Source organism: Rattus norvegicus, chromosome 10, assembly GCF_036323735.1.
Source record: "Rattus norvegicus strain BN/NHsdMcwi chromosome 10, GRCr8, whole genome shotgun sequence".
Lineage (NCBI taxonomy): Eukaryota > Metazoa > Chordata > Mammalia > Rodentia > Muridae > Rattus > Rattus norvegicus.
Window position 1 is genome coordinate 26,951,751 of NC_086028.1, and position 15,293 is coordinate 26,967,043.

Genomic DNA, 15,293 nt, shown 5'->3' on the forward strand with positions numbered 1-15,293 from the left:
GATCTCATTTGCCTTTATATTTGATCTTGGTTCCTAGGGTTCCAGCAACGAATGTTTTATTACTGATTTAGTATAGTGGTTTTGTAACTTTGTTAGACAATTTACGTATTTATTTTTGGTGTTTAGATAGTACATTGCTTTTCCTTTTACCTCTTTATGCAAGTTAATTTCAGCAATGTTAACACAGACCTCTACTCTCAGCAAAACACGAGAGAATATGTGTCAGCAAAATATGAGTGATAGTGTCCTAGTTAGCCTTTTCTAATATGGAAATGGCTGTGAAGGTTAAACATGTTTTAAGCTACCATGTTGATTTCATTAGAAAATAAAAAATTATATTAATAAAAGGTGGTTTTATGATTCATTTATTAATGAATTGATAACTTTCACCTTGTCATAAGGTTAGAGCCATTAAGTCATTCTGAATTAATATTATTGTGTAGTTAAAAAACAAAAATAAATCAAATCATAATTCGGGGCATTTGAACTTACTTTGGTGATAATATCAGATGAGGAAGTGGTAGAAAGACAGGGGAATCTGTTGTCAGCTTCAGGTGGTATTGGATGATATCCTTAGCTTTGGGGTTTACAGAAGCTAGTGACCTGCTGAATTCTCCAAACCTTTTTAACTGGCCAGTCAAGAGGCACTGGGCAGCTGATGACAACTAAAAGAACTGAAGGAGTCTACAAAAAATTTGAATCTGAAGTTTTAAAAACTCCATCTTGCCCAAATCACAAAGTCAATCTTCAGCATAGATGAATCTTACTTTTGTTAAATTTAGTCCACACTAATTAATTTTATACGTAATAAATTAAAACGTATCTATTAATCCTCTCCATGACAAGTCCTTAGAATTTTTAAATCAATCAACTAATACAAAATGTAATTAGTGTACGAGAAATTCCTTACTGTTTTTCCACAGTAAAAATTTTAGCACCATGTAACTAAATTTGTTTAAACAAGTCAGTGAATATGCAGAGAGAGATGCTTTGATAACTACTATAAATAATTCTGTTTGAAATAACTGGACTGTTATGACAATTAAGATGATTTCGACCTTGAGATTTCTGAGATAGCAGGAAGCCAATAGTTAGTAAGTTAATTGTCAAGTGATTGGAGATTGGTGTGTGAACTACCAAATTCATCATTCTGCACATCTCTTCCTTTTTTTTTTTTTTTTTTTTTTTATTAACTTGAGTATTTCTTATATACATTTCGAGTGTTATTCCCTTTCCCGGTTTCCGGGCAAACATCCCCCTCCCCCCTCCCCTTCCTTATGGGTGTTCCCCTCCCAACCCTCCCCCCATTGCCGCCCTCCCCCCATAGACTAGTTCACTGTGGGTTCAGTCTTAGCAGGACCCAGGGCTTCCCCTTCCACTGGTGCTCTTACTAGGATATTCATTGCTACCTATGGGGTCAGAGTCCAGGGTCAGTCCATGTATAGTCTTTAGGTAGTGGCTTAGTCCCTGGAAGCTCTGGTTGCTTGGCATTGTTGTACTTTTGGGGTCTCGAGCCCCTTCAAGCTCTTCCAGTTCTTTCTCTGATTCCTTCAATAGGGGACCTATTCTCAGTTCAGTGGTTTGCTGCTGGCATTCGCCTCTGTATTTGCTGTATTCTGGCTGTGTCTCTCAGGAGCGATCTACATCCGGCTCCTGTCGGTCTGCACTTCTTTGCTTCATCCATCTTGTCTAATTGGGTGGCTGTATATGTATGGGCCACATGTGGGGCAGGCTCTGAATGGGTGTTCCTTCAGTCTCTGTTTTAATCTTTGCCTCTCCCTTCCCTGCCAAGGGTATTCTTTTTCCTCATTTAAAGAAGGAGTGAAGCATTCACATTTTGATCATCCGTCTTGAGTTTCGTTTGTTCTAGGGATCTAGGGTAATTCTTCCTTAAGAACGAGACGGATACCCTGAAATATTCTCACCAACACCAAGCCTTCACCTGAGCTACCGTTTAAATTTATACTGTAGCTGTAAGTCTTGGCACTAAGAAATAGTTTCTGGCTACCCAAATTCTTTCTTTTGAGTTTTCTACCTTTGTTTACAACTGGTCAAACATCTGGATTTAGTTTAGTGTTCAAATTATGTCAAAATCCTATTTCCTTAAGGTCCTTGCATTTGCTCTCACCTCAAATCATTCTAATTATAAGTATGATGTTTACTCAACCCCATAATAATTTCAACTCTTAAAATAATCACTGTAACTTTTTATTCGTTGTCCAGAATAATTTTATTTTCAATCATATTACAAACCTTATTTGATCTGTCTGTAATACCTATTGTAAGGAAGTGCCGTTATTGTGCGTGTGTGTGTGTTTTCTTTTTTAGTTTATTGTTGTTTTATTGTTTGTTTTTCTCTTTACTGTCTTCCTTTATGCTGCAAGGCTGGTGTGTGTGTGTGTGTGTGTGTGTGTGTGTGTGTGTGTGTGTGTCTGTGTATGTTTCCATCTTATATTGAAAATAAAACAGGACCAAGATATCTAGGAGTGTAATGAATATTTACTAAAGGCAGAGGAACCAGGCCATGGAGTGATGGAATGGATTTATCTTCTTTAATTTCCACTTTTGTTCCACAATCAGCTGAGTACTTAAGAGTTCAGAAAAGACACATATTTGGCCATGTCTGCCAGGGGAACATGAATGGAACTTTGTAGATGTAGTTGTATAAAAACGACAGAGGATAAAGTATATTACTTATACAACTTCCTGGAGTCATGTGAAATAAGTGAAACAAGCCAGTAACTGACTGTCAGTAAAATTATAAAGGTAAACTTATAACATCATCATATGTAATCCAACACTACATTTTAAAGACAGGTTTTATTCTGAAATATTAGTACCATAAGAACAAGTGCTTATCTTATTTAGCTCTGTTTTTTAGCACTTGTCATAACACTAGGAACAGAGCCTATATAACATCTTGAAACTACGACAATGAGTTTTAGGAAGAACTTCTTTGTTGAATCTGTGAAGCTGTAAATGACCTACTTGCCAGAGAATAACCTGGAAAACCTTCAAAAACTGTCAAGAATATTATCAACAATATTTGAATACTTACATATCTGTGATTTTATAGCAGTTAATTTTATTTGGTATATATATTTAATACTCTAAATTCTATAAATTCTCTCTCTGTGTGTGTGTGTGTTGGCACTTTATTCATTTTTTGTTTTCAAAAATAAATATTAGGTGTGTGAATATTATCTGAGTCAATACCTTCATCTTAAAGCCTGAAATATAATACAAGTGTGCAAACAACTCTAAAATTCTGAGGTAACTCATGAGAATTTCATTGAAAGATAGCATTCCTCAAAGAAAATGAGAAGTAGATAATCAACTCATATACAGCAAATGTAGAGAAAAACAGAAAACGAACCTAGTGTTTAAAGGCATCTAATTACATTCTGTGTGGCAAACAAAAAGCTCTGCCATACAGCAGAACTCTCTCATTGGGAGCATGCCATACTAAGGTTCTACAGGATTGTGAGAAACAAGGTTCTGTTCATGTATATTAGTCACAACCTATGATACGTTTATACAGAAGTCCCAGGAGACTAAGTCAACACTTTTCTTTTGAACACTGTCACATGTCAGGGTCTGTCTGGGTAACCTCCAGCATAAGGCACGAGTGATTGAAAGTATATTACTTAATGACTTTAAATATCTGTAGAACATCATGCCACTTAGAGACTCTGGACAATAAGTGCCCACCTAAGCTGCTCATATATGTGTTTCTGAGGAAATCTGAGGAAGACCTATCTATTTCATGCTGCTAGCTTTTGGATAATTGATTATATAGATGCATGATATTTTGTAAACATTACATTCTAAAGCTGTGAAATTTGCACTTTGAAATTTTCACTGTTGGACACTGGAAAACTCTTCTACGAAATGATTGTAGTGCTACAACACAGCTATTTTCATATCTAAGATTTTCACCGAGACAAATTAAAACACAGTCTCAAAAGTACTTTCATAGTAATGTAGATGGCAACATTGTCACATAAACTTCAATGCAGACACACCATGACGATGGCTAGAATCACTTCTTGGCCTTTTGGCTAAGATCAAGTGAAGATGGCTAGATATATTAAAACTCAACATTAAAAAGATTTTACAGTACATGAACCATTGTATCTCAAATGATTGTGTTGAAAAATACAGCAAGCATAAAGAAAATACATAAACACTCAGTTTCATTAATATTAATGTTAAAAGTAGAAATCTATGGCCACTTATATTAGAAAAATGCTACCAAAAAAACTCATCTAACTATCCTTTAAATCCTGAAACACTGATTTGATTGGGTTTTTATTGAACATGCAAGTTTCGGAGCTTTTTCTGCTCTGTCACAAATGAATTGATGGGAAGCAAACATGGGGTTAGAAAGGTATTTTTGGTGCTGTTTCGGTAACCTAGGTGACAGATGATTTCCCCCTGCTATGATGACATCAATGAGGCACAAGAAAATTGGAGAGCTATTCAAGACTGTGAGGGGGTTGGGGATTTAGCTGGGGGTTGGGGATTTAGCTCAGTGGTAGAGCGCTTGCCTAGGAAGCGCAAGGCCCTGGGTTCGGGCCTCTCACCTCTCCCAGTACCCTCTAACTATAAGTGCATATATTCTAACAAAAATGAATTGACTGTCCAGATAGGCAAACCAAGTATGTCCTCAGTAATGACTTTAGTAATTTTGCTTAATGAACAAATGTCAGTATTTTGATACCATCTACTGGAAAATAATTATCTCTCTAGTTTTATTTGGGGTTGTTATAATCAGGGAGGAGCCACACAACATACATTCTTATTAGATCTTTGCCACATTGTTAGAGATAGTTTCTGGTTCACAGAAATAACACACTTAAAGTGAGTAGTGCAGATATTGTAGAAATTACAGACTTTTCCTAGGATTAATTATGTTACTGCAGTCAAAAGAAGAGAATTTATAAAATTTAGAAATTAAAGTAATTAGAAGACTTAAAAATATGTATTTTGCATGCTTACAAAATTTAGAGTTAAGAAGGGGAGACAGGATTACTGAGTTAGAGAGAAACATTGAAGAAATAGCATAGATTCAGGAAATGTAGTAACAGCAGTAACAGGCACAAGTACAGCCTTCAGTCACCACTCAAAGTAACCATAGAGAAATGATCGCCTGCCTTTTTACATAAGTGGCTGGGGCTTCATATGTAAGTAAATGCCTAACTACAAATGAGTGTCTAGCCAGATACAACTCAGTAGTTGGCCCTCTTAAAGACGTCATCATACTTTAGAATGAACTGTCTTGTTACAGCATGTTTTTTCTTGGTTTGTAGCCAGACTTGAGGGATATAAAGTTTAAAAGAAAGAGTCTTTTGAAAATAAAAGTATTTTTCTTTCTTTCTTTTCTAAGTAAAGAAGTCTTACAGAGAAAATTTAATGTCTCTCATTATTTAATTAAATAAATTTAAATTATTGAGCACGTATTGGAGGAGGCAAACAAGTTCATTAAAATTATCTTTCCCGAGACAGATAGTAAGCAAATATATATGTATATAATATATATTTATATATTATATATATATTTTAACATGGTTTGTTAAATGAAAAAAGAGTGTATCTTAAATGAGCATTTCAGTAGATATGCCTGTCCACTGATCAAGTATTCCACTCTTGTAGTTTAGCAATTATTCATTTATTATTTGTTTATTCATGAATAGCGAAAAGCCATTGCTTAAGAAAGCAGTTAGCTTGTTGATATGACTAATAACCTTTACTTTTACCAAAATATTATATATTGGAAATGCTAAACTTAAATAAAATTAAAATAAAAACTGTAGAGGCACTAAAAATTTCTTGTGTGTACTCTTATATGATACTTGGTTTTGCACTTCAAATATGAATGCCTCCATTCCTGTAGTTTTGGTTTTGTTCTATCCAAATGATCTTGCTTTAAATACTTCTGGAGTAAACTAGAGAATACTGTTGATATGCATACTTAAGGTGGTCATGGTATCTTCTATGACTGAATTTGACCATGTATATAGAACTAACAAAGGCTAAGAAAAGATATATCAGTTAGAGATAATGAGAAATATATATTATTTATAACTATATATTACTTATAAGTATATATTTTTCCATTTATATAACCAAATGTCTAGTTTTATATTACTATACTATAATATGTTACATAATGCAATTATGTATTATTTTGACATATTTTAAATTATATAACATACACATATATAACACACAACGCATTCAAGTTTTGGGAATTTAATCTATGGCAAGTCAGTGCCATAGGGCACAGGGTAGCTTTAATCACTGACTTTTGTTTCTGTTGTTCTGTTTTGGGTTTATTTTTTAACTAGATATTTTCTAAGTATTAAGATGACATTTCAAAGCATGTATACTCTTCTTCAAAAATAAACCCCATTAATTTATAATTTTCCTATATGTATGAAATATGGCTATAGAAGTATATTTAAAACTTTGAGCAACAATAAAAGAAAAGGGTGTTATCATAGTAAAACTGTAACTAGATGCTTATAGATGGATTTTCAAATGCTTGTGAATGATAGGCTCTCTGTCCTATGTTTTCCTATCACTACAATTCTACCCTACTCTCTAACAGCAACATGCAGCATACAAGCATCTCTTATCTGGATGAAGTTTAATAATTATTTCTATACCTTTCTGGTCGTGTCGCTTTAGACGACAACTCAGAATGTCAAGAACAGATCTTCTAGCCTAAACTGCTCTATAACTCTTACTTAGATAATACAGTAAATCTCACACAAATATTGTCCCTTTAATAAATTAAGAAAATTTCTTTAAATTTTTGCTTTTTGTTTAGAGATAAGGTCTTACTATGTTGCCTGTTCTGTCCTGAAATTCACCACATTGACTAGGCTGGCCTTGAACTCAGAAACTTTCTAGTGCCATGGAATTAAGAAATGAACCACCATGCTAGACTAATTTATATCAAGCTTTGTGTATAGAGTGTTTAACAACTAGGTATTTTAGGTATATTTTCAAAGGCAACTTATAAAATGACTAATATGTACCAAACAGCAAAAAGACCATTATCATTTACTTTCTCTAACACAAGTGTATATTGAATATTGACAAGGTATATTTAGTGGTATTTTTGAAACACTTTACCTAAATTTGACCCAATAAATTACAGAATTTACTTTCTATTTGACCTACTACATAGACTTTTTTCTGTAACTGAACTTATATTCACTGCAGGGTTTCAATTACTACCAAGGATTCTTGCTTTTAAAAACATCCCTTGTTTTGCCCACTACTATGTTATTTTCTGTTCTTATGGTTTTCTTTATGAATGGGTGGAGAGTGTAATGTCAAGGTTACTTATTTCCCATTTGCATGGTACTTTATCTATGCACAGCTATACAATGATCTTATAATAATATAGAATTATTACCGTGTTTATATACACTTATGTAATACTACAAGGATTAATATGATTTGGAGTTGAATTTTATTTTTACCCTAAGCCACTAATATGGAACTTAAAAAGGGCTTTTATTATTTTCCTTTATAAAATATTCGACCTCCAGTATGTGGATCTAATGAGAAAGGAAAAACTCTCCCAGGAATGTGATGTGAAGAGGCCTCTTTGTTTCAAAACAATCAATGTGATTTCTTATACCTGGAGTTGCTTTTAGGTCACTGTACTTGAAGAGACCACAGTCTGTACAATAGTAATGAAACAACGGGAATCTCGGACCTCGCTAGCTGCTATGTAGGAACTCCTAAGCAGTCTCTTGACTCTGCTTTCTTCTTCGTTATGACAACTCTTGAAAGGAGAAAGCAGTATCTTTCTATTCTAACCTGCAAGTCTGGTGAAGATGTAGGGACTATTGATATAAACATTCTAGTAAGACTGAAACCTATTATCAACTCTTAGAACTTCATTTTCTCCTAGAAGTAAAAATGTTTGTGTCTCAATATTGGGATATCCCATAGCAATACTAATTAAGTAACCTCTAGCATGATGGAGGTAATAAAAAAGTCAAAATCATATCCTTTAATATACACATATTTTAAAGTTAAGTTTCTAGCCAGTGATAAAATACTGTCATTTCCCCTTTAATATTTGGTACTATTAAATCAATTTCAACTTTTTATCTTTCACTTTTCTAGGACTTTTTGTAAGGAAATTGAAGAAAAACACTGAGAAAATTTTCCTGTGGGTTTTCTCAATGAAAGACATAGTGGTGATGACGTTTAACTATTTTAAATGGTGATGACATTTAAACTAATAAATTAAGTTAAATATGTGTGATCATAAAAGAAATGTATTTTTCCAAATACAAATTCCAATCTGGTGCATTTGGTATGTTCTTAAGTATACAATGCTACTGAATATTAAGGTTTGCCTAAGTATGTTGGTCTATAGACCACAGTGTGATTTCATTTAATGACAGTATAATGGGTAAAGACTAAGATCCCAAGAAATCCTCCAAAAATTTTGGGTTAAACATTTTAATTTATCTGAGGGACATTTTGACATAATATATATTTTCTAGACTCTGTAAAATTGGTACATACTTGTGATTTTTCAGAAACAACTTTTCTAAATTGATCACAAAAGTCTTAACTCAACCGTCTGGAAGTTCAAGCAGTATGGGTGTCAAAACAATCTGGATTTCAATTTAGACAATTATCCCATGATTATTTTTGTTTAGACTGATGCCAAAAGGAAAAAAAATCATCTCACTGGAGACATGGCTCATTTAGTATCTCTATGTTCTAGAACCAATTCCCAGCATGAGGCATCTTATGGGTAACTAGTGAAAGAAAAGACATCTTCGAAATCAGCAATAAAATAGGCATACTTTAAATTTACTTCTGTCATGTATGTAAATATAGTGAGCTTTATACGTGTATGCCAATTGTATGTCATCTTCGCTATGGTCCGGGGAAATAGTGATCACCACCAGGCTTGAGAAACTAGATAACAGAATTACAGAACAGATGAAGGGGTTTGCTGAGGATACAAAAAAAATCAGGAGTAACAACATGAGAATGTACGTGGTTTCACATGGAAAGATATGTGCGCATCGTGATAGTTAAACAGGGCACATGTGCACAGTAAGTGCGGAAATGTGTGCACATAGAAAGTACAACTGTTTGTATTTTAAATCAGCTGCTATTACCTGTGGTGTTATTGATTGCAATTACCTGCCCTCTGTTCTGGTAAGTATGGTAGCTTGACGAGACTGCTTGAGAGACATTTACATTGTGCTTAAATGTTTAAACATCTCTGTTTGACAAGCTAAGAAGCTATATCCAACAAGCAACCATGAGCCTGGTAGCACAAAACAAACTACAAGAATCATGTCCCTACAATCAGTCTTGACTTACTTTTAATTTGAGTGGAAATTATACAATATGTAACCATGTTTTTACCATTAAATTTTCTGTGACTTAATTAAGTATGGACATAAGCCATTTGTGCAGCTAATTGTCTAAGTGAAACCTAATTTTTTAAACTGGTGTGGAGCAACGGTCTATAAACCAACCTAGAGTCCCAGTATGAGCTACACATACTGAGACATTAAATGCAAAACAAAAGCAAAAAATACAAAAACATAGTTTGGAAATCCCAGCCTGTTATCCAGGTGTTTGATCTATGGTGTGGTGGAGAAAGAATTCTTGGAAAATCTGAGTCATACATATGTCCTCTTTTTTTAACTTTTCACGTGGTTGCTTAAGGCAGACTAATTGGAATCCTGGGTGGAAAACCAAAACAATTAATTATATGTGCTTATGAAAAGCAAAAGTAGTTTTCAAGATAAAACAAGGTAAAGAATGTGTACAGATGTAGAGTAACAGGCTCACCCGCGGAGATTAACTCTGTAAACAAGTTGGAAGAAATTGGAAAAGTGCAGTATTTCTTTTATGTTTATGGTTTGCAAAAATTAAAATCTGTATAAAGCATAATTATGGCATGAAAAACTTTCACGATTTTCAATATTTCATATGAAACATTTTATTCAGCAACAGCTAAGAACAGAAATAAACATAAACTTTAAAAAGATATTCAATAAAATATGTATGAATGTGACAATGATTAATTTACAGAGAGGTCATAATTTGAAATAGATCAAGGGGAGAGTATATGAGATGGCTGGAAATATATAAGAGAGAGGGGAATTATTTATGTTGAAATCCAAAATTAAATACAGTAAAAAACTGGAAACTACTATGAAAAATTAAAATTGAAATTGATTATCAACAGTTCAAGCTAATTTGTTTCTGACCAATCTAATTCTTTGAAAATAATTATCTATCAATCCAAATATAGTATAAGATAGTTTTTGATAATCAAAATGAAATGAAATGCCTTCTTTCATATAAAAATTTCCTATGCTCATTTATTTCTGTTGTATTTTATTTTTCTACCTTTTAAAACTGGAACAGAGTAAAGTTATATTAAAATAATTTACCAAATTTTTAAAATTTGTCTTAAAACATACTTGCCAATATATGTATTTGAGGTATATAGAATTTGGGACTATATTTACATAGACATTTACATAGGTACATATGCTAAAATTTTTCAAGAACATTTTACACATGATACAAATATAGTAAAATCATGGTTTTTATGAGTGATTTATTTACAATTAGAATGCTTATGGATATTCAACTAATTTATGGTGCCAGGCGAGTAAAACTTAGGGTTGAAAATATTTACATATATTAACTATGACAATAAGTGAACTTTTCTAAACAGGCAGACTAAAGGCCTATTTCTTTAACGGGAGCTCTGAGAACTTGTTAAAATTAACATTCTTAGACTTCACTCAGACCTCATGACTCAGAAACATCATCCAGTGTGTGGTTTAGGAATTTCCATTTTAGTAAGTCCCCAAGTGATTCTCACAAGTTGTAAACAAGAAACATGGAAGTTGAGCAAACTTAAGTTTGTGAAATTCTCACTGTAAGGAAAAGTATAAGCTTCTAATATGCTCATTCTGGTGCTTTGTTTTAAGATTTATTTTGCTTTGATGTAGACATAATCTAATGAGTTTAGTCATTTAATAGGAAAGAAAGCTTATTCAGAGATTTATAAATAAAAATGTACATTAAACATTTTTTTCTTCTCCTACAATGTTCAGTACCTTTCACCTGCTATTGTTCACAACATAGACCCTCAGGGTCCCATATTTTTCTTCAATATTATTGTAATCACTCTCATCAACCTCTGGACCACCTTTAGAGATCAAGGTTTCAGTTTTCCATACTCGGCCTTTAAGATAGAACGTTTATGGGGCTGCAGCACATTAAACTCGGATCACATACACTGCACCAAACTACAGTGGTTGCTTCCTCTTTACTTACTGTGAGGATACAAAAAAATTTGTCTAGAGTTCTAATAACACATAAATCCCAACATTTAAAACTATGATAAAGGCCATCTAGGCTACTCTTATCATTGTAATATGTAACATCAAGTTTCACTTTTTAGATGATACTGGATTCAAAAAGTGAGGCCATTAGAGGGGAAAAAAACTATCATAAATACTGTCACACACATTTAATAATAAAGTAATATTTTTGGATTAAAATAGAATGTTTAGAGATGAAATACATAAGAATATACTCAGGCAGTTAGTTACAAATTGTTTACTAAAAGGAATGGAAATAAGAAAAACAGATACATCTAGATTTTATTCCACAGGTTCCATGGGTTGAAGAAATACAGGGAAGGTAGGCCTAATTTTCTGATTTCTCTGATCTCCAAAACAAAGTTAACTAACTTTCATAAAATGTGTAATAGGAAAATGTGTGATGATTCTGAATAGAAAATATTTTAATGGTTTTACTACGGTTTGTGACTTACAATATTATTCCCGGTAAGTGTTCCTCTCCTCTTCTGGGAAAACTTCTTCAGTTCTTAATGAAACTATCTACTATGATCAATGTTTATTGTCAAAGAAAAATTAAACAAAAAAAGTGGGGATGGGGTATGAGCTAAGCACATGCTGCCTGCCTGAATCAAGAAAGTGCAACTTTTACTCTTTGCTTCGCTTGACTCTCCTTTGCGTCCAAAATCAACATGTTCTGTTCCCAATACTAGAGAAAGGTCAGAGAAATGGATAGATATCTCTAACAAGGCCGAAAAGTAGTTAAATCACAACTCCTTAGCCTTTTTATTATTATTATTACAACTACTACATCAGCTTCCAAGGAAACTCTGAAGGAGTGCCTTGATATTTTTCATAGATTCTATTATCAGAGATTGGGGAGGCCACAACCATAGGAGTAGCTTGTACAGTGGTTTGTTTCAAAATGTGAAATACAAATGCATGCTATGGAAAGTGTGGACTTCTAGCCTGCTGTTAGTTCTTGTTGGAAACTGTGATGTGGCCAGGGTTGCACTGTTCTTGGAGGGATTCTACTCTCATGGGCTTAGTTCAGGGAAGTACTTAATAATCTAGAAGAAACACTTTTCAGGGAGCACCCATGCTCAGGAATTTGACCAGTTCTCCCCACTATTGTTTGTGCAGGAAGACTGTAAATCACTCATGCATACTTCACAATTTGGGCACTGCATTCACTTGGTTGAGCATGTTTTCAAGACTGCAGCCAGGCCAACTCTGTTCCAGGTACATTTCCTAAACATTCATTGAACTATATTCACTACCTCATGTGCAGTAGTCCCCCTCCCATCTGAAGGTAGGAGTAGCAATAACCAGTGCCGGGTCCCCAGGCTTCTCTGCTGTGTCTTGGCCCACTGGCCTGACTACATGGATGTCCTTTGTAGATTTAGGGATGCTGTATGGTTTGACAAGCCTCTTCCCATAGGGCCCTTAGCTAGATCGCTGTCCTTGGTGCTGAATCGTATTTGCCCATCTGAGATTCAGCTGCTGGGTCAGTGGGGCTGCATAGAAAACCTGGCTGACTGAAAGCTCAGGTGCACGACCAAAGAAGACTGTAGTATATAATAGAAACAGATCTGTCCCCGCCCCCCAGTCCTCCCTCACACAGATCACGCTTGTGTTCGCCAGGACCCCATTTGTAATTTTCTCTTCCAGACCCCCACCCAAATGCCTTCAATATGGCCTCGAATGCCGGTGTGCAAGCACAGCCCACTTCATATCAGATTGCAGCAAATTCAAAACCTATTCCCGGAACACGGAATCTATGAAATGAGCTTTAGCGCTTTGAAACAAAACACAAACAAATAAAACCTAGTTCAATAACAAATAAACCAATATGTCCTTCCTCTCTCTCCCCCGTCTCTCTCCTACCCTATATAGTCACTCTTCACTAAATTATAAAGCTGAAATCCCAAGAGTGTCCCAAATCTGGGTGGTCTCCCTGCTTCCAAAACCCTATCTCTCCCCCATACCTCTCTAGAGCCAAACAATGCTGAAAACGGCCCATCTTACCCTGGGTAGAGCGATAGCAGGAGCAGAATCCACAGCGTCATTTTCTGTGAAAATACAGGAGAGTAGACTGTGCTTCCAGTGCTCCATGTATTTGGCGAACTCATCGCTTTTTTTTTCCTCTCGCCTCTCGCCTCTGGGTTGCAGAAGAATCCCTCCCCCTTTGTATTATTATTATGCTGATGATTTGATGCTGGCTCCCCCCACCTGCCTCTAGTAGGTCCCGTCACTCAGGAGATGTATTGCTACCTGCTTCAAAATTAATATTCAGGGGGCAGAAATAAAGATCAGTACAAACGCTTGCAGATACCATCAAAGCGTCAGCTCAGGCAGCGGCTCCCAAGTCTGCGAGGATAATAGAATTGAGGCAGGGGGATGGGATACACGCAGAGATGCACACAGGAAGGCAAATGAGAGAAACAGAAAGGTGCTCACATGCATGCCCTATGCACGCACAGGAATTCCCGGGGGTCCATCCTTTTACGTTTGTTTATCTATTTGCTCTCTTTTCATTTCTTTCTTTCCTTTTAGACGGGACTGTGTTCTCTTTGTCTGCCTCTGCTGTGTGTTTGTTTGAAAGAAATAGGAAAAAAAAATCGCTCACTAGAGGCTTTGCCCGATTAAATCACACAGATTAACTGTGAGGTCAAAGTGGAAGAGATGTGAGGCTGCAGGAAGAATTAACACACGCATGAATTCTTGCCAGCACTTTTTAACCCTTTCCTGTGCGACATACTAGGATTTCCATTCACGGGATGAAGAAGATGCTTTACTACTCCTAGGAACAGAATCTCTAGAGAGAGGGTTGCTCTATTTGAGAACAATCTTGCAAACTTAAATCATTTCATTGTTTGGGGGAGGGGCAACATGCAGTGATAAAGAAGCATCTGTGCTTAGTGAGCCATTCTTCTGAGAGAAAGGTTTGGTGAATTTTAATTGAGGGAAAGCAGGAAACACCGATAGAGTAAGGCAGGAGGTAAGTCAATCTGTTGGAATGCTGACCAACACAGCTCCATGGAGATAGATGCTTAACCAAGATCACCAAATAAGGCCCTGCTTTGCTTGTGCCTGTGTGTACCAGTGGGCAAAACAGCGGAAGATTTGGCAATGGGAGACACTTTTTGTTTATTCTGTAAGCTCTGGCCTTTGTTTTCTTAATTTTAATTTTGCAGGTTTTGGAATCAGTCTTGGAAATTCCTGTACTAACACACTTCTTTCTTGATCAAATGAGCCACAGGGACATGGGAACTCTCTTCTTAGTCCAACCTAGTTAATTGACCATGGAGGAAGTCCATGGGGTAATAGGGTCCCAGTTCCATCCTTAACTTCAAAATTACACCTGAGAAAGTGAGAAAAAAATATTGATGGTTTCTGTCCATGACTTAGGCCCAAGAGATTACTTCTGGTAGGTATGTCAAGAAAAGCTGCCTACAAGTAGCCTGCAGCACAGTTATTTCATTGCATGGGACAAAAAGCCAATTAAAACAACAGCATTCACATGAGGTCAGTGGATTTCTTCCCACTGTGATTTCAACGTAGGCAGAGCAAATTTAAACATCTTTTCATTGAAATGCTCCTCACTCAGCTACAGCAAGAAGACAAGGGTTTCCTTTTATACTCACAACTGTATTTTACTCAAATCTAAGGTAGACTATAATTGCATGTTGTTGGGGACTATACCTAATCTCAACATAGCATTGAATATAAAGCCAACAAGTATATTTTTGATGCTTAGAAAAAAAGATGAAAAAGAAAGAAATAGGCTAGTTATGCGTCACTAAGATGTTAGATCCCATACCCAATGGAGTGGCTATCAAAATATTCCTGTCACTTAACTCCAGTCAGAGTTGCTAGAATAAATTGAATTAAGACAGTTTTGTGGAA

At 35.3% G+C, this 15,293-nt stretch overlaps 1 protein-coding gene across 2 annotated transcripts in view; it reads right to left on the reverse strand.

Annotated features, from left to right (window-relative positions):
* Positions 1 to 13,773, reverse strand: part of Gabrg2 (gamma-aminobutyric acid type A receptor subunit gamma 2) — an 88,598-nt gene extending 74,825 nt beyond the window's left edge. For both annotated transcript variants that reach the window (NM_183327.2, NM_001393775.1), the window contains exon 1: positions 13,413 to 13,773. In NM_183327.2, coding sequence (NP_899156.1) covers positions 13,413 to 13,516 — 104 coding nt within the window. In that variant the 5' untranslated portion in view covers positions 13,517 to 13,773. The remainder of the gene's footprint in view (positions 1 to 13,412) is intronic.
* Positions 13,774 to 15,293: the final 1,520 nt, after the last annotated feature.